Source organism: Dermacentor albipictus, chromosome 1, assembly GCF_038994185.2.
Source record: "Dermacentor albipictus isolate Rhodes 1998 colony chromosome 1, USDA_Dalb.pri_finalv2, whole genome shotgun sequence".
NCBI lineage: Eukaryota > Metazoa > Arthropoda > Arachnida > Ixodida > Ixodidae > Dermacentor > Dermacentor albipictus.
The window spans coordinates 248,879,817-248,900,815 of NC_091821.1; the positions used below are offsets into that span (position 1 = coordinate 248,879,817).

Genomic DNA, 20,999 nt, shown 5'->3' on the forward strand with positions numbered 1-20,999 from the left:
TGAAAAATCAACAGCAGTTGAACAAGGGATGTCCCTGGAGAAAATGTTCTGACTAATTTTTCAACTGTCTTCTTACTTCCTTTTTTGGAAAAACTAGACCAACGAGATCAACAGTGCCTGCTTACACGTGTACATTTTTTTTTCTTTTTCTGTTTTTGTAACCCCTACTTCTTAATAAAACTGGCAACACTACCCTTGCCCTCCTTATTTCGCTTGCTAACACAACCCTCCCTCCACCTTTGAGCACTTCGACTTCACTCACCCTACTCTACATACTTCTCCACCAATGAAGGTGGGGGAAAGTGAGCTACGCATACATAAAAATGCTGCTAAGGAAGCAGTTGCTGCCTTGGCAAAGACAAGTCCCCTTGTCGGAACATTGGCTTAAGCAACATTCCTTGTTTGACCTGCTGGTCGCTTCATGCCATCAGCTTTCTATGAACTTCTGTCTTGTTTATATGAAGAATAGTGGCAGATTTGAAACACCACAGCTAACATAATGCACCTTATTCTTGTCAAGAAAATTTTAAAGCCCAGTGCATATTAGTCAAGACATCCTACATGTGGGCTCCAAGCAATATTAGATATGTAATATCAGAAAAACAATCCTTCCATCCCTTGACAGATGAGCAATGCAGACACTACGAATCCAATCTAACACATATGGCCACTCACCTCAGGGTACTGAATAAGCCGCAGCAAAACAGAAACAACGACTTCTCGCTGAGTCTCCAGCTCCTTGCGTGAATCTGTTCTATTTGCACTAGGTAGCAAGAACAGGTCCTCCACAATAGCCTGTAATGCTGGTATTACTGAAAACAGAGGGCCAAGAATTATTCACTGAACACTATGCAACTCCACACAGTCTTTTGTGGAGTAAAGAAAGAAATGTGTGGGAAGTTACACCAACAACACCATCATATGACAGAACAGATGTTACTGAATGTGTTGACGGCATATACTGGAAGCGGCAAAGAGATAAGACCAGCTGTGCACACTTAGGAGTATGCGAATATTCAAAACGTTAGAATATTATATCTTAATAGTAGTATTAGATTCGAACAATATACATTCGAAAATGTTCGAATATTCAGTTGGATACGCACATTCGAATCCAATCAAATATATTGCTGGCTGTGTGGGAGCAAGCATGGTTCTTAGCACTTGTTTCTATTTAAGCTAAGAATATTGGGGCGATATTGTGCTTAATTTTGCGACGATTTCGTACTGCTAGCAAAATTTTGCCTGTAAAGCACACTTAGCCACTATACATATAAACTTTGCAAAGAATGCCAGCCTCTCAGTAGCAAGGGGCACAAGTATGCAAACAGCTAGGGTGCATTATTATTTCTTTCTTATGTAATTTTTTTTGCAGCACCACCCAGAATTCGCAGCTTATTGCTTGACGGTAAGTGCGATAAGTGACGACTGGCATAGGATCAAATGCCTCTGATTTTAGGGGCATTTGATGCAGTATAATAAGGCACAGGCTGGCGAGGACAGCTAGTGGAAATGAGCCAAATACACAATGTTATGGCATAACGGATTACTAGTCTAGTTTTTTAACATTGACAATGTAATCGCAATGTTCCAAAATAACAAGTTGGCCCGACCTGCTAATAAATGTAAGTGCATATCATTCGACATTCGCGGCTAAATATTCACATTCGATTCGTATTAAAAAAATTTGATATTTGTGCATCCCTACTTAAAAACAAGATTGTGGAACTAGTTTGTGCCCCAATTAGTAATGCAAATCCCACTTAAAAGGAAGCTTTATCTCTGGAGCTGCATCTAAATACATGGAAATGCAGAAATAATTTTGCTTGGACTGTACCAAATCTGAGGAGGTTTATTGTATTTAAAGAAAGGTTAAAATCTGTGCACTGCCGGCAGCTGGTTTTTTATTTAGGCCATCAGATTTTCTTCTGATGAAAAATTCTTGAAAATCAGGAAATTTGGAAAAATTGGAGCACCAAGTTTACAACTCAAGCTCAGCAATGAAAAATGATATCACAATTCTATACGCTGCACCTATTATGACATCTAAAGCAGACAAAATTGATGTAATAAACATTGCTCTGAATTATACCACTAATTTGGGAGAAGGGCCTTTGGAAACACCCTCGTAAATATTTAACAATTTGACGTAAATTGTAAACTTGTACACTATAACATTTGTTTACTTCAGATGCTTCAACAGATACAGTTCACAGAACTGTCATGCATTTTTAACGTAGAGTAACAGATTTGTAGACTTTACACTTTAATTTTCTTACTTTCTAATTTTTGGCAGTATTTTGAAAAGTATATGGCCCTAAATAACAATTTGGCTTTCAACAGTCGACAGAATTAAGCTTTCTTTCTCAAATGTTGCAATGCCCATTTTTACTTCAATCAGGATTTCCTTGCACGTGTTCAGCACTTGAGGAGGCACAAAAAAAGAAGCTGTGCGCTTTACAGCCGCAGATACAATAGGTACTTCTCCCCGTCATATGATCTTCCTTCATTAAACTTATGAACATTTTCTGTCCGTCATGAAATCTATTACTGAAATATATGTACAATATCATTAAACGGCAAGCCCGGAATTTATTTAACTATGTTAGAATATTGTCATTTTCAAATGGAATTGCCAGTGCTGTCCCCGGTAGGATGGTTCACTTTGTTTAGAAACTAATCAAAATTTTAAATAACCAGTAAATGAAGTACCAAAATGTATAACTGGTTCATGTGACGTCTATGATGAGTCGATGACGTCAGATAGTACACTACTGTAATGTAAACACGCAGAATGTGTGCTAAACACGCTGTACACGCAGTGCTAACACCAAAAAAACGAAGCTGACAATGTCTTCTGACAACACAAGGACCTTTTCCAGCTCTTTCTAACTATACAGCAGCAATCTCAGCAATGAATTGGGCGACAATATGAGTGCTGAAGGATCGCCATTTGCTTTTGAACCCCCGCCGCCACCGTGCGATGCAGCTGATGAGCCTCAAGCTCAACACATTGTGCTGTGGCAAGACAAAGAGAAGCACCGGTCATCACGTCTGTCTAAACAATGATTGTCAGTTGTCATTCCGTAGAAAAAGGAGCCAGCTTTGTTGTTTATCAGTGAAGTGGCGGTGTAGACCTCACAACATAGGGTGGCCAGTAAAAAGTCGTACATTCATGGGCATGAGTTGGGAACACGCAGGCAACCTTTAAAATTTGTTTTCAGGAAAACTAAATGACTTGCAGACATATCTTTGGCACGGACAATCAGAGTGCAAAAGAGAATGTATACTCAAAACTGGATTAAGGTCAGTAGACAGTGAAAAATCGCCAGAGTTACCCTTTAACTCTCCATGTCCGCTTTTCAAATAGTGAATACTTATCTGTTGTTAAACATACTTCAACCTGCAGTTATCATGAACTTAAATTGCAACTGGTTTTCGCTCACACTAACACATTTAAATACAATTTTTTCCCACATAATGTTGTCCTATGGAATTCTTTACCTGGCAATATGCATTCCCTTCTATCAAATACATATTTTTCTGTACAGCTGGCAATGCAGCCTATTAACATACCTCTATTTTCTGTATGAACTCAAATTGTGTTTCTGTTGACATGTTTACTTTTGTACTTTATGACTTGCACCCCCTCCTGCAATAGCCCTTTTGTACTTCAGTACGTTCAAGAAAGCAAGAAAGAAAAAAGGAGAGAAATGTAATAAACTTCATTCAAAATAGGTTCAGTAGTTGTTTAGTGAGAGGATCTCTGTATTTCACATGTACTTGAATAGGGAAATCTTAGTTGGCCCCGAGCTAAACCTTCCTCTTAAAAGGACGCCTAGACACATGTGACTGCTGTAGTGCCCGTTGGGCACTTTCTGGATGACCATTTGAATACACGGGTGCCCAAACACAGACAGGTGCATTTGGTTTGTCACTCTCTCCTGGTATCCACACTTCATGTGCATAACCTCTTTAAATGCCAGTACCTACTACTAGTACATGTCATGTTATGTGCGTCACTAACATGAAAATTTGAGAATGCTACATATATTTTCGGCATAAAAGGCTAAAATGCTAGCATGCTGTGCTTTAACTAGTTCTTCAATATGCTTTCAATACCTAAGTATTGTTTATTCAGTATGCACGTTACTCAGAAAAAAAGAAAATATATTATAATAATAAAAGAACTGCATCCGTGGAATGTTGAATGCAATTTTTGTTTTTTCATTCAATCAGGCATTCCATGCAATTGTTCAGCCTTACCGTATCTGTCAGGTGGCTGACCACTGGCCATCAGGCGATCACATAGCTGTATGATTTCAGGCATACTGATGACAGGCTTGGAATGGTAGCGCTCATACGACAGCAGTACCAAGAAGTAGAAGATTTGTGGAATGAGCACTTCAGCATTCCTGCGATGAAGTCCCAAGAAATATGGTCAGTTCCAAGCACAAACGATTCGCACGAAAAAGAGTGCATAAATGCAAACATACTGGATCTGGCCTTCCTCGATGAATTCAAACTGTTTGATGACAAAGCCTATAAATATCTGATCCGAGTCCAGCAGGCAGTAGTTGACTCTGAGGTGCACCAGTTGAGCCAACAAGTCGAGAACACTAGCTTGAAGATGGGAGCTGCTCGACACTGTGTACTGTTTGAGTGCCTGTGCAGGAAGGTATCAGTACGAGATCATGGGTCTAAACATCCAGCCAGCAACTGCACTCACCTGAAGGACCACAGGTTCAAAAAGGCGAATGTGTGCTGCCAGTACTGCCTTGCCTCTCTTGTTGCTGGGTTTCAGCAAGGCAGAGATCTTCTTTTCACAGCCTCGCCTCATCCAGCTTAACCAGCTGCACAGCACAATAGTACTCAATGTTTTCAGTCATTTGAAATACCTACAATGACTAATACTGACATCAATGCAATTCACATGCAAGTTCCACATTCCATGCAAAGTTCTGTAATGCAATGCAGACTTGGGAATTCTGATAAAAGTCCAGAAACAAGCAAACAAAAAGAAATTGACGGTAAAAGTGGTAACAAAGTGCAGGCTTAATAACCCACTGCCCACAAAGTCTGATCCTAGTGCTGCAAACCCCAATTGGAGTTGTGTAACACAAGTCTATGCAGGCTGACAAATTATGTGTGTCTACATAAAAAGCCCAATGTAGGAAGTCAGTTAGTCAATATCTAGTGCACCCATTCCTGCAAAATTGTTTGGGATAAGAAAAAAGAGGGCACTTGCCAAACTTAATTTTTTTAAAAATTAGCAACACTGCCTCAGAGATGCACCTGAAGCTATAAAAAAACGTAATAGTAGAGGGATCCTGATTAATTTCAACTACCTGGGGTTCCTTAATCTGCACAAAATGTCACCACATGGCTGTTTGTGCATCTGGCCTTCACAAGAATGAGGCTGCCACAGCTGGAAATTTAGCAAATGACCTAATGCTCAGTAGCACTATGCTGCAGCTACTGTGGTAGGTACTAAATTGAGGAACCACGAGAAAATCTCACTACGCAGTGACAACATACACTATTAACTAAGACTCAATGAAATGTCAGGAGGTGAATGCTGGACTAGTTGGTGTTTTGATATGAGGACCACCTTGAAAAGCAGCAAAATGCGGTGGCACAATAGAAAGTAAGACGAACACAGGTGCAAACTAACAACTGATTTTATGGAAGCCAGACCCACAGGTCCACAATCCACAGGTCCATATATCCACAAGCTGCGCAGGCGCATCGTTACAAGGAAAAATGGGATTCGTTGAACAAAAGTGATTAAACCAGACGCAAAGTTTCATTTCTCCTCGGGAAACGTTAGAGGCATCTTTTATCAGAAAAGCTGGTCAGGATTATGTAAGCGAAACATCAGTTGCACTGTACAGTGCAGAAATGAAATTTCTTTCGTACCTAGTTTAATCACTTCCTATTCTACGAATCCCATTTTTCCTTGTAACGATGTGCCTGCATAGCTTGTGGATAATATACCTGTGGGTCTGGCTTCAATAAAATCAGTTGTTAGTCTTCTTTTCTGTTGTGCTGTCCAGTTGCGCTGATTTTCCAGACGGTTCTTACGTGAAATGTCAGGAGTCAAATAATTAGGTGCTGGCAACAAAAACATGCATGGCATTGGTGCTATTACGTCCTCCCATCAATTTCTTTTACTACAGTTTCTCCTACTTCTCCTGTACAGCAGCTACCATTTCACTTCAACAAGTTTAGTCACAGAAATTACCGAATTGTTTTTGCAATTTCCTGTAATTTTTTTTACAGATGCCAAGACCAAGCAAACAAAGGGGCCTATTTCTGTGCACTAGCGAAAGAAAGCAGCATATTTTCATTTTGTCATTTTTTTTAAATTTTACCTTTTGCTAGTTAGCAGATTGTACAAAATGTTTTAACAGCAATCGCATTGTATGGTCTCTTATTCCATTTGTGAGCCTTTTACATAGTCTTGAACATTACACCGCATGTGAGGTCACGTGAAGAAAAAAAAAAGGAGGTCTTCAGTTAAATTGTGAATTGAGTTTGAGTTGGTAACATCTGCACAAGTTGCAACTGGTGCGGGAGCAACATGAGTTCACTGAACAACAGGGGGGTCACCAAAATTTTCAAATAAGCATTGAATGCGCATACATACTTAGCTTTGAACATTGCATAATGATATGCACATGTACTTATGAGCAAATTTGGTTAGTTTAACATGTTGGAACATTGCAATTACATTGTGAATGGTAAAAATTAGACTAGTAAGCCGTTATACTATAAGCCTGCATTTGGCACATGTTAACTCGGAAAATTGAATAATTCCCACTAGCTGTCTGTTCTCGCCAACCTGTGCCTCATTATACATGAAATGCCCGTAAACTCAAAGGAATTTGACCCAGTGCCAGCCGTCACTCATCGCATTTTCTGTCAAGCAATAAGGTCAGATTGGGGGTGGCGCTGCCAAAGAGTGCGCCCTCGCGGTGTCTGCTAACCTGGGCCCCTTGCTACTGTGAAACTGGCTTTCCCGCACAACTTAGGCGTCCAGTGGCTAAGCATGCTTTACAGCTGACATTTTGCCAGCAGCATGAAATTATCACAAAATCAGACACATATTCCTAGATTAGATAAAAACAAACGCTAGGAACCGTGTTTGCTCCCGCACAGCCAGCAACATATTCGAATTGTGTTGAATATTCGTATACAACTAGATATTCAAAAATTTTTGAATACCTAGTTTTTAACTGGCTTTCCCGCACAACTTAGGCGTCCAGTGGCTAAGCATGCTTTACAGCTGACATTTTGCCAGCAGCATGAAATTATCACAAAATCAGACACATATTCCTAGATTAGATAAAAACAAACGCTAGGAACCGTGTTTGCTCCCGCACAGCCAGCAACATATTCGAATTGTGTTGAATATTCGTATACAACTAGATATTCAAAAATTTTTGAATACCTAGTTTTTAACTCGTATACAAATATTAAAAATATAATATTTGATATTATTGAAAATTTTCGAATATTCGCACACCCCTACTGAACAAACGTGTACAGTACATACGGTGCATGGATTCCGTGCACAGCATGCAGCAGCTGGTGCTGCCTAGCTGAAAGCAGTGTGTATACTGCTCCACACAGTTGGTGCATGCCATTTTGTACAGCCTTGCTCACCTTCCTAAAGTTGTTGCATCTGCAGTCAGAAGCGGAGATCTTGAACTGTAGGTGGCCAGCAGTTTCGATAGGCAGGCATATGGGTAGGAGCAGCAGTTGTGGTAGAGGCCGGTTGAGGGCCCTGACAGGTTGGTGCTCAGCGAGTCATTGTTTGTACATCCCTCCCACAAGCTGGTCAGATTAGTGCCAAACAAAGCCTTGAGAAGCTGCGCAGTACAACCAGAGAATGGTAAACAACGTAGCTCCACGGCTGTGTGTAGTATGCAGAGCATGATACGAATGCTGTGCAAAAAAACATCAGTGGTGTAAGTTCTGCAAGTATACTGCACTTACATAGTCAATGCAGTGCAAGGTGATTAGACAAAGGATGAGCAAACTGACTGCCAGATAAGGGGCCCACACTAAAATGAGGAATATTAGGTGTAAAATGGAGCACAAAACAATAGCAGAAAGGATTACATGTCACTCAGGCATGATGAGCACTCAGAAGTCACTGACATTAACACGGGTATACAGAAAAAATAGAAGAATAAAAAAAAAGAATCAAAATAAGAGAGAGAGAGAGAGAGAGAGAGAGAGAGAGAGAGAGAGAGAGAGAGAGAGAGAGAGAGAGAGAGAGAGAGAGAGAGAGAGCAAGTTGACATGTGATGCTTGTCAGTTTTAGAAGCTGCTGCATGCTATTAATAACAATGCATGTGTGGGCGCTAAAAGCTTAGTTCCTTTGATGAAATTGTTTTTGCACAGACGTTCCAGCATTTATTCTCTACTAACATATTGCTAACAAAGTTGGAATAAGATTAATTAGCCCAGCACTAAAACAGAAAACTGCTGCCACCGCTCCATTAAGGTAATCTTGAGTGACACCTGAGGCCATTTACCTAACAACTACTTCATGTTCTCTAAGCCATCTGTACTTAACAGTTTTACCAGCTTATGAATACTGTGTATTTTTGTGTAAGAGAGAGAAACATTATTTATATAGGTAGAATCTTGTGTAAGGGCCACACTTTATCCATAAATTTGGATCTGGATTTTCACACTGCCCGAATGCATACACACAGCTAGAAAGCGTGACAGGACAAGCTATGTGACTCCAGAATGTGAATTTTATGGCAATACATATGTGAGTCGACGAGCCTCCTGCTGACTATCAACTACAAAAACAATAAACGTACTGAAGAGGAGCTGGATATGCTGCGCAATATGCTTTTATGCACTGTGCCAAGAACACACGGAGACAATGCAGTGCCTGCATGCTTACAAAAAAGCATCTAGCCCATGCATAGATAATTTGTTCTTAAATACTGACCTAAATTTAGAGGTGTGGCCCTTACACAAGAGTATACAACATTGCACCTTATTATTTTCCAAGCAACCTCTTTCATCCTTTTAGACTGATCATAGCAAATCTTCACCTGGTGCCACCCATCCAATGCTACATGACCCTCCAGAAGCTTTTGAAAATAACGGCCAGTGATTAATTATGTATAAATGTTTCATACAGGGCCAGCTATTAAGAATTTATCCCCACTTCACTGTATCCTCCTCTGTTTAGATCATAGGTTGGTGAACTCACTCATGAGTCAAATTGCTCAGAATTAGAGCCACCTGTGAGTCTAAGCCCGAGTGAGCCTGAGTAAGTCCCAGGGGATGTGAATGCGAGTTGAAGTGTACTCAACAAAGTCTTATACTGAGCGAGATGAGGTGAGTTGAAGTGGACATGAGTCTGAGCCACCAAGGGTATCAGTGAAGCGGAGGTTCTGTGAGCCTGAGTGAGTTTAGGAAGTCTGAATCACATTTGATTGCAATGGTTTCTGAATCCACGAATTTGAGCTCCTGAGTTATGAGTAAGTACATAAGCGAGGCAGAAGTGTCCACATAATCAAAGGTGAATCTGACTGTGTATAAGCAAGCAAGGTCTATTAGAATAAGTCTGAGTGAGCAGATGCAAATAAAGGACTTGTGTCAACTAATACAAATTTTAGACGTAAAGTGCCAGATTAAAAATTTAATTGTGTATGCCTGCTTGAGTGAAATTTAGCAGAGATATACAGGCAACTTCCACACTCAATTAACACTAAGTTCCTAAAAAACACTTCCGCATACAGTTCTATTATACTAACCAAAATTTTTCAACAATCGCTCAACACAGGCACTTTACTTTATCAGTGGAAGGTCGGGAAGGTGGTTGCGCTCCACAAATCTGGTAACAAGAACATAGCAACTAACTATCGCCCATCTCACTTACCAGCACGTGCTGCAAACTGCTGGAACACATTGTATTCACAAACCTCGTCGACTTTCTTGAACACATTTTTTTCGCCTGCACAACATGGCTTTAGGAAATCATACTCATGAGAGACTCAACTCGCATCCTTCACTCATCAGTTGCATCGAATTCTTGATCGTTCATCATGCACCGACTGCATATTTTTAGACTTCTGAGAAGCATTCGATAAAGTCTGTCACAAACTTCTAGTCCACAAAGTAACCCATTTGAATATTGATGCTAATCTTTTAAAATGGATCGAATGTTTTCTTGTTCATCGCTCACAATACGTTACTGCTAACGGCTGCAATTCATCGGTGTGCTCTGTTGCTTCCAGAGTGCCCCAAGGATTGGTTCTTGGTCCTTTTTTGTTCTTAATATATATTAACGACCTTCCTTCACAAGTAACTTCTAATGTTCATCTCTTCGTGGATGATTGTGCTATCTTTAGAGAAATAACTACGGATTGTGATACCAACTGTCTTCAATCGGACCCTGATATAATATCTAACTGGTGCAGTTTATGGCTAATGGAATTAAATGTTAACAAGTGTAAAGCTATGCATGTATCTACGACACCTGAAAGTCTCTCAGGTATACTATTTAAATTACCTTCCTTTAGAACAGGTAACTTCATAGAAGTACTTAGGAATTCATATTTATACGACCTTACCTGGGCAACTCACATTACTAATATCGTGAACAATGCTAACCGTGCTCTTGGTCATTTAAGGCGAAACTTTTTTAAGGCACCGCACTCTTTGAAATTGTTGCTTTATAAAACACTAATACGCCCGAAATTAGAATATGCTACATCAGCCTGGGACTCTAATAACCTAAACTTAATTAACGCATTAGAATTAGTTCAGAATAACGTTGCTCAGTTCAATCTTTCGAATTATAACAGAACTGCCAGTGTAACAGCCATGCAAACTAGCCTTTCTTTTCCATCTCTTGCAGCTCGACGTAAAGTTTCTCGTTGATCATTATTTCACAAAATTTTTCACCACACAACACTGCGTGATGTATTCATCCATATTCCACACAACGTATCTCGTCGCATCGATCATTCTTACAAGGTTCACGTCCCTTCTTGCAGCACAAATACATTTTCCCAGTCATTCGTACCTTGGACATCACTAGAGTGGAACCACCTTCCCGCGAAAATTGTATTCATCAGCGATAATCTTTTGTTTCGTGATGCCTTAACCAACATTACTTGCTAGAATGCTGTTTAATGAGCTTGTATATCTTGTCCTTCTTTGTCCTTGTCCGTCTTGTCCTTCCATCTCTACGACCCTCTACCTTTCTCCCTCCTACCCTCTCTCTCTTTTAACCCCATTTCCTCCACCCTGCCAGCGCTGACCGTGCTCCCGCATGGGTTGCAGAAAATAGTGCTAGCCTTTTCTCCTTCCCTACAAGAACCACTTCTCTCTCTCCTTCTTTGGAATAGCTTTTGTAATTGCTCATTGTATTTCTACTGAATTATTTGTCAAATTGTATTTTAATGTTGTATATTTTTCTCTTGTAAGACTTACTGTTTGAATTTGCTTGTAACCCACTCCCCTCTGTAAAGCCTTCACAGGCCTTGAGGGTATAATAAATGAAATGAAAGTTGTTGGCATTGAGTCAGCTCACTATGCCTAGGGTGCCCAGGCTTCTCTGTGACACAGTTCTCAGGCACAGACACTCACATTGTTTCATCTACATAATTTAAATAGATGCTGCTGGGCTAGATAGTGACACACTCACTAGTCCAGCTGTATTATGGGTTATTGAGTGAACCTGAGTGAGCGCATGAGAGTGAGTGAGCCTCCAAGAGTGTGATCTTGACAAGTTTGAGTCCAAGTGATACTGGTGGTATCTGATTTTTGTGAGTCTGAGTTCATGTGAGCCGGGCTGAATACATTATTAATGAATCCAAGTCCGAGTGAGTCCTACGCTTAAGATATTTGAGTATGAGCGAGCGTGTCAGCAACCAGCCCTTTCAAAGCTTCTAGCAGTTTTCGTCTAGTCACCTGTACACATGAGTGATCTCCAAGGACACTCCAGCATACGTTAAAGATTGTTTGTAAAAATTTGTGGGCTTTAAGCATTTACTCTTACACTGTTTTCGATGCATGCCTGCTAAGAGATTGCATACATTTGCTAAATTTGTTTTTGTAACCTTGTTTTATATTTTAGTCAAGCCCTACTTACTGCTTTTGACCTTTGTTTTGTATATATAATTTTGTTTTACTCAACCTTTCACTGTACCACTTCTTCCTTGCCCATAGGATGTTGCATGCAAAAAATTAAAGTTGGGAATAAAACAACTGACCTGCCGGACACACTGCACAGTTGTGAGAGGCTCGATGGTCATAGATAGGCGCAAGTAGCCCAGCAGCTCTTCCACGTGCCTATTTAAATCTTGGAGCTGGGCCACTTCCAGAATCTGACCCATAGTGATTAGGACTGCTTTCAGCAGGCCCAAAAACTTCTCACTGCTTCCAGCATCAAGAGACACCTGTGGACAAGAGTTTCAGCTCTTTTTGCAAATAGTACACTCGTTCCAGAAGATGGTGGCTTATTTGTTGCTTCACTTACTATGTGTTTGTTCCCAAACACTGGCCACATGCAGTATACATTACTTTAAGATGAGCCCTGTACACTATATGACTAATGTGTCTACCTATCCTTTCGGCTATCTTAAGTTAAATGACTTGGTTTGAGTGTACATGGAGGTGTTCTGGTTACAACGTGAATGTCATGGTTAAATTATGATGTCAGCTTAGTGATTTTTGATGTGTTGCATGAAGAGCCGTTACCAGCAGATGTTGGGTTCTGGCATGAACCGAACATCATCTCTCTTTTATTCAAGTACAGTTTAAATTCAGCCACGGTATATAGTTTTGCTAACACGTGCACAATGAAAATGACAAAAAATAGGTTTGCTTTAACTTCTTAACTGCCACATGTGGTTGACTTGGTTTATAATTACTTAATGAGAAAACTGCAACAAACAAAGGAATGCAACAAAGTAAAGAGAGAGATAAAAAGAGACGTCTATACTTGGTTCATTTCCTTTTTTTGTGCCAGCTTTGTTGTTATAAATCATGCACTAACTACAGCTCAGCAAGAAGTCCATTAGTTGACCTGGATATACAGTTGAAGCCAGATAAATGAAATCTGAAGGGGATCACAAAGAAGTTTGATATATAGGTAATTTGATATAAAAAATGAAATATTATATGAAAATTTTCAAGGTTGTTTTACAGCTGTTTGTTCTACACAATAATTCTTTATATCTGGGTTCGATATGTCTGAGTTTGACTGTACTGAGCCCTTTGTGTACTGCAACAGACAGGCTCTACATAAGTAGTAATCTATGTGCCCAGCAAGAGCAGCATGTATGGTTCTCTTTGGGTAACTGAGCCAGACGTGAAGTTCGCCAAGCTAAAGCTCACTGCCATTAAATGCACCTCCATTACTGTTGGCTATGTGAATTCTGTGACATGGTTTTGCTCATGATTTACACTCTCTTATCAGTGTGGCATATTAAAATAGGAAGGTCACCGTAGTTTTGGGAGAGCATGACAATATGACATTGCCAATAACTGCATAAAGACATTAATAAACATTTTCTAGGAACTACAGTGAAAGCTCGTTAATTCGAACTTCAATAATTCGAATTTATGGATAATTCGAACTGTACGATTTGGTCCGGCCAAGCTCCACAGAAGTGTATGCATAAAAAGGTCCGTTAATTCGAACGCGAGAAGGTTCCCTCACGGATAATTCGAACTACGCTCGCCTGGCACACGGCCGGAGAAACGCGCCTACTGCCTACACACAAGGCTGTATTGCCTCCGAAACGGAGGGAACGGCGAGAGAAGGCAAAATCGGAAAAAAATCTAACCGACGCGGGGTCAGCCAGAAGGCAGCGGCAGCTGCCGCCTCTCCGTTCTACGTAACCTCCGAGACTTCATGCTCGTTGCGAATCTCGGAGGCTTTGCAAATCTTGTACAGCTGCTAATGTTGTGCGGAGATCGCACGGCAAGCGCCATCGTAACACAGCGAATCAAGTACGTCGCAGCTGCGCTTGCAATCAAGAACCAACGAATCAGGGCCTTCGCCACCTTCACATGTTCAGCGTCTTTGTCTCGGCAGTCTTCATCGGTTGTGCACGTCTGTTTTCAGCTTAGGAGGTATCGGCCATCGCGATTCATTGTGATGGTGTTAAGCCTTGGCTAACGTTCGTTTCGGTGGACATCGGTAGTGTGGCACAGTCGGACCCAGAGCTTCGACTTCAAGATGGCGTGTGCCCGCGGCACACGCCATCTTTTTCTGACACGCCAAATTTCTGACATGCCCTACTGCTTCCAAATCGCAGTGTACTGTTGCTCTCCTTCACTTTCGTTAGTTCGAACTTTCGTTAATTCGAACTGAAGCGGCTTCCCCTTGCGGTTCGAATTAACGAGCTTTTACTGTATAATAGGGGAGACATGTTAGAATCAAACTAACATGTTGGTTGATATTTGAAATGACCTTTCTGCATAAGTTTTATGCCGAATGGTTGCATATTGCTCAATTACAATAGATATGGCAAGGTTCGAGCAAGTGGTTCAGCAATCCTGTCATTGTAAATTCAATTTCACAATAAACTGGCAGTATACATTGGAAGCTAAGAGGTATACTCAAGTGCTCAAGAGTGCTCAATACAGAGTAGATGACACTGATACAGGGGTCACACAACAGCACGTGGGCTCTCAGCAAACTCGGTCCCTAGCATTTGTTACTACCTAATGTAAGAATATGTGTCTGGTTTTGTGATGAATTTTGTGATGATTTCGTGCCACTGGCAAAATTTTGCATGTAAGGTGCACTCAGCCACTAGACGTCTAAGCTTGTCGGGAAAGCCACCCTCTAAGGAGGCACAGGTTTGGGGACAGCGATGGTGTACAAAGTGCAACAAAAGGGGACAGGGGCGACTACACAAAAGAACTCAACTGCAATAAGAACACTCTTTTTGGGAGTATAGGTCCAGCAGTGGTGCCCTCATTATGGCAATATGGTCAATATATGACCTCAATTTGCAAATATACCAGCTACCCACCGCATGCCCATGTTGTGCCTCTATGCAGCGTATCGGATGCCTATTACAACATTTCAGGATAGAGCAATGGCTAATTTGCTACCACAATACACGCCTGAGCGAGCCCAGGCACTTGTACTATAGATCTCACAGGTGATGGTTATTCCACATTGGGCATTACATACCACGATGCTCTGCGCTATCATGACACGCTAAAAGGCGCTATTATAAATGAGTTTGGATGCATTACACATGCTGAAGTTACAATTGAAAAAATGTTTTCATGCACTCTTCTCGTACGCCTGGCATTATATTGGTGGTTGCGCTATATTCTTGCAAATGCAACACACCGATAACAGTACTCCGACAACTGTGATTCGATGAGATGTCTCACACTGATGAAAAGAACAGAAGGGGCTTGCTGTACAAGCTGTGCTGCAGAAGTGCTACTTGCATGTGGTGCAAAACACAGGAAAAAGAAAAGACAATGTTTTTGGAGTTCTTTTCTAAGCAACAGCCATAGCAAACTGTACAGTACCACCTCACATTGGTTGGGCGTGAGCGCAGCTTTTGCCTTGCTCATCGATGGATGCTATGAGCGTCCCCTTTGGAACAGGGTGGTCGGTTGCACGACCTCTAAATGCGAGCTTATTGCTTCACAGTGAATACGATGAGTGATGGCTGGCACAGTGTCAAATGCCTCCGAGTTTATGGGCATTTTAGCTGTATAATAAGGCACAGGTTGGTGAGAACAGACAGCTAGTGGAAATGACCCAATTTTTCAAGTTCAGTGAAATACAGAATTTTTTAGTGTAACGGCTTACTAGTCTGTCCATTGACAACTTCATTTACCGCTGACAATGTAGTTGCAATGTTCCAACATCTAAAAACAAACAAACTTGCTAATAAATACGTGTGCATATCATTATTTGATGTATGATTCAATATTCGAAGGTATCATACTTGATTAGTAATTGAAAATTTTGATATTCACACACTCCTATAAATTACCCTTCCACAAAAGCAAAAAAGCCACTCTTATTGCAAGAAGATACTTGGTAAGCCAGAAAATATGTAAGAACAAAAGATGGGTGGCATCACTGCCATAAAATTCCCGCACCAGCTCACTATAACGTGATGGGCTTTGAAGCCATCTGCTGGGGCCTAGTTAACCTTCTATCGGTAAAAATGGGCAACATTGTATTCCAAAAGAACAAGAGACTAAAATGGAAAGTTTGAAAAACTTTTACTGAATCACAATGGCCAAAATGCGAAAAATTATTTTGCAATCTGTGATGTCACATTGACGTATCGGCCTTGGGGTCTCGGTTGGGAAAAAAAATGTTCAGCTGTCATTATTTCTTCTACTAATAATAAACCCATTACTGCAAAATCAATGAAAGTAGAGTTATTTGAGGAGACTTTTCAATCCAAACTGATTCACCCAGGATTATCTTTTGGTTTAAATGTGCCAAAACTGCTATGATAAAGTGTGTAAGCACGACTGAACGAGGACTTAGAAAGAAATAGATACACAGAGACAGTGATCATGGATTCAAACCAACTAGCCTGCCAACGTGTTTTAACCCAAAACTGCAGAGTGAGTTATGAGAGAGACTGTAGTGGAGTGCTTTGGATTAATTTTGACCACCTGTGGTTCTTTAACATGCACCTAAAGCACAGTACACAAGCATTTCTTGTGTTCTGCTTACACAAAAATGAGGCCACCATCACTGTGAATCCGACCAATGACTTCTACTCAGCTGCATAATGCCAAAGTCACTGAGCCACTGTGACAATTAATGACATCCTAATAACATAAGACCATTAATATACAGTCAAATCTTGACATGACAAAATTGTACTTGCAGCAGTAACGTTCAATTGTAAATTTCCTAAAGTCAAGGTTTCTTTTTTTTTCTAGTTGTAAAAGTTACCTTACAGTTTTCTAGAGCAGCCCTAGTGATAGCATCTTGTCAGTAAATAATTTATGAACAGAATCCCTAAAAAAACGTGAATAATAATTACCAAAGCAAAAACACTGGCACATGTAATAGAGATAGTGTTGAGACAAAGCTTCAACACAGACTATACCTAGTGCTAGTAACCGCTATCGCCCTAATACCACGCATACATGTGCATCATCATTGTTGTCTTCATGGCCAACCAATTTTAGGCAGCCATTTTATTAGTTTAAAAATCCCGAGGCCAATATCACCAGGATGTCATTTGTGATATTCATTCATGATGACACAGTGCAATGACACCAAGACTACATACATTTCTTTTACCTCCACAGAGGCACTCATGAGTCCCTTCCAGTTAGCATTTATCTTTTAAAACTGGCTGCTGATGTGTTTGGGAGCATACCCGCGAGGCCATGAGCACAAACGGGCACCATATTTTCTATACTGGCACAACATGGCGAAGTGATGAATCTCATCCTCTGTTTGGTGGTTGGTGCTTTTTTCCACTTGCTGGTATGCGAAAGGTCATGCACTAAATGAAACCATGATCTTTTGCTTGTGACAAAAACTCCAGGTATATGTATGTAGTGTACATAAATTTTGTTAAATTGAAACTGCAGAAAAAAATTACTTGGCTAAACAGCTGGACATTGTGTTCAATGAAACTAATATATGAAAAAAAAAGATTATTAAATTATGCATTTCCTAAACCAAGGCTTGTTATGTTAAGTTTTGACTGTATTCAGCTATGGACTTTGACTTTCAGAAAAACAAGTAATAACTCTGAGCACTTCACTGCAAATTTGAGGCTCTGTAGTACTGTCAACGACCAATTTTTTGGACACGACCGATAATTAGGATGCCTTTGCAGCCCTACCACATACCCCATAGAGTCAGTGTATAAGAACGTCTGAAATTTTGAATGAAAAAACCCTTCGCCATCTGATTTTCCGGACTTTTTGCCATGGCAGCAGGTCCGAAATGACGTTATTGAAGCCACCACCACTTTGATTCTCTCGCTACCTTGAAGAGGCGCTCTCGCACGAAGATCCGCTGGCAGCGGTAGCCACCTTTGCGGCAATGCTAGGCTTACCTGCTTCGAAGTTTGCTACCAAGCTTATTGCTGTTCGGTGCCGCATTTTTCATTGAAAGAATTCGCCGCTGTCTGCAATGGCACTGACTCCGCCTTTGTAGTCGTCGCCAATGGCTTGGAAGCTCGAAAATCAGAACGCCTTACATATATCGGTTTCCAAAAGTGAGCTTCTCCTCAATACAGCAGTGTTACATGGTGAAGCACACGCTAAATATTGCGGTGAATCGTACTAGGAGTGGGAATAGGGCAATTGTCACGGGTCACAGTATATATTCCTTAATTATACACGCGTGTACCTGCCGTCTCCAGTCACAGTACAAGCACCAATATGCCAAATAGGTGTACTGGCAGGCCTTTTGAGCTACTTTGGACGTGCCTGTGGCGATTTGAGCTCTTGGGGGCAGTAAAAGGCATGCATTCATTTTTTCAGACTGCCCGATTTTCCATCTGAATATATAACCATGACTACTGTTATTTTAAGCCGGCAAAAATTTTACAGAGTTCTAGAAACACTCTAAAAATGTACACAAAAAAATATTACTTTGCAGTAAATCTATAAAAGGAGTTTATGCCTTCTGCTTAGTGAACCAGTAGATCTTGCATTTCATCTTGAAAAGAGGTTCGAGGCACAATTTAACAATAAACTTTGGTATAGAATGATGCAAATTACAGCACATTTAAAAGGCTATTCAGAAATGTTACAGGATTCCCAGGAAAAGAGTTTTCACAATGAGCTGAAAAGTAAAAATTAAAACATAATATAGTTATCATGCCTTATAGTTTGAATGGGCTGACTTGAGGACTTCATACAGCTTCATGTACTGAGGAAGGGTTGAAAAGTGGCCCAGGCCCACTTGTGACTTGCTGGCCTTGTCCAAGTCTTTATATAAAAAAAATGAAAAAAGAAACGAGAGGGTCAAGTACAGGTCAAATTCATTTCATGGGCACACAAAATTTGGCAGGAAACCCAAATTGCTACTCATGCATGCAAAATAGGAATACATTTAACAGCACTTAAGTTCTACCAAACTACTACAGTAATCCTTCATTATAACGAAGTCAGTGGAACAGCGAAAAAATTCGTTATAAACGGTAATTCGATATAAGCGACCACTCGAGAAAAGCTAAAGCAGTCGAGCTTTAATTGCACCACAACTGCGAGGAAATCAAAACACAATGTATTTAGTGAAGCAAAACTCTATTCAGCTGTAAAAAAGGCAGTGAGCTTTGGTAGTTTCAAGTTCTTACCGGGCGCGAGCAAACCCTGCTATAATTTGACCAAGCATTGCACAAGGCCGTGGTCACCAGCAATGCATTCAACCTCATTTCGCAGCAGGCGTAGGTACTCCCGCGTCTAAACCACAGTTGGCACTTCATGTGGCTCTTCGTCCGCTGGCTTTTCGTTCTCATTGGGGTCACCAACAGTGTCAATTAGTATCTTCACATCCATCGCTGGGGCACCCACGGGAGCAGCAGTGTCAGCCAACGCGAATGTCTTGAAGTCGCCTTCTGCCTCATGGCCAGCACTTTTATGAACAGCCTCATACATATTGCTGCAACTCCAGTCATCATCAGGCTGGTCATCATCAGGGTAGTTGACGTCAGCGCGGGAAAAGCCGGCATGCACAAAGTAGTCGGCAACCTTCGAAGGTGCGAGTTGTTTTCATGAAAAGATCATGCCGTGTTGTTTCTTGAAGCGCTCAAGCAAGCCATTGCTGCACTTGAAATATTTATGGCCTATTTGGAGGGTGACAGCTTTGGTTCTTGCAGTAAATAAAGGTCCATGTATACAGAGATTTGCACCCCTGGAATTCTTCAGCCACTGTAGAAGTGCACCTTCTACTTCGGGGTATTTAGAATCGCGATTCCTCTTTCTCTTCGCTGAGAAGCTCTTTTCAAAGCTACCCGGCCCAGCTTCCATGTTTTTCAATACAGTTGATAAAGTAAATGGAGGTATGCCAATTCCTTCGCGATGTCAGTTTTCTGCCGGTTGCCTTTTTCCACCTTTTTTATCAGCAGAACTTTCTGCTCCAAAGTCAGACACTTTCGCCCGGAGATTGATGGAGCCATTTATCACTGTAGACCACAAAAGCACATGCGAGGCACACCTAACTAAGCACTCCAAATAACACACACTCACATGGCCTTCAGCATGGATCTAAACGCACGCGGTATTGGTGCCAAAGTAACTGAACGCGGCGGGCGACACAGAAAGCAGAAACTTAAAAATGTCATCAGGGCATCTCGCTTTCCTCGTCAGTGCGTGCTGATGATGGCAACGTTGCAACGGCGAGCTTGGCATCAGCTTCATGTGTAGCGGAAGGCGATCGGAGTTGTGGAGACCAAGAAGCAGGAACTGCGGAGGGCACCCATTGGTGGAAGATTGTGCTCAGGAGAGCAGGCCGGAAAAGGGCAGCTTTGGGGGAGCAGCGACGCCGAAACTGGCATCGAGGAGGCTAGGAGTTGACATGAAGGCAAACGAGAGGAGTGACTGGCGTCCAAACAGCTTGCAGGCTGGAGAGCGAATGATGCGGGGAATGCAGTGGCCGCTTTTATAGGGTGGGTGCAGAGGTCACTGAAGACTACCAGAGTGTGGCACTGGAAAGTGCCGCAAATGTCGTGGCTCGAGTCTGAGGTAGTGTTTGTTGTGCTCAAAAATGATTAGCCGCTCATTGTGGGTACGCAGTGCGATCGTGAAAACTGAACGGTTTTGCAGTAGGGGCTTTGCATGATCACTGGGCAATTGTTTCCTGATGTGTGCAGCCATGAAGTTTGCAAAACTTTTCGGTGTACCATTGTTGATGACACTATGTTAATTCTACAGTTCGAGTGTCGGTGTTTATGCACCGTTGCGTCTGCGCCATTGAAAAATGTCTAGGAACAAAATTCAATGACCCTACCACGCATTTAGACCGTTTGCCTAAAGTC

The 20,999-nt window shown here is 41.3% G+C and overlaps 1 protein-coding gene across 1 annotated transcript in view; it reads right to left on the minus strand.

The window, feature by feature from the left end:
* htt (huntingtin) overlaps positions 1-20,999 on the minus strand; it is a 160,291-nt gene that overhangs the window by 72,428 nt on the left and 66,864 nt on the right. The window contains exons 22-28 of the mRNA XM_065430124.1: positions 18,845-18,951; positions 12,258-12,443; positions 7,669-7,874; positions 4,730-4,853; positions 4,497-4,666; positions 4,267-4,415; positions 676-812 (exon numbers count right to left, since the gene is read on the minus strand). Of these exons, the coding sequence (XP_065286196.1) occupies positions 676-812; positions 4,267-4,415; positions 4,497-4,666; positions 4,730-4,853; positions 7,669-7,874; positions 12,258-12,443; positions 18,845-18,951 (1,079 nt within the window). The remainder of the gene's footprint in view (positions 1-675; positions 813-4,266; positions 4,416-4,496; positions 4,667-4,729; positions 4,854-7,668; positions 7,875-12,257; positions 12,444-18,844; positions 18,952-20,999) is intronic.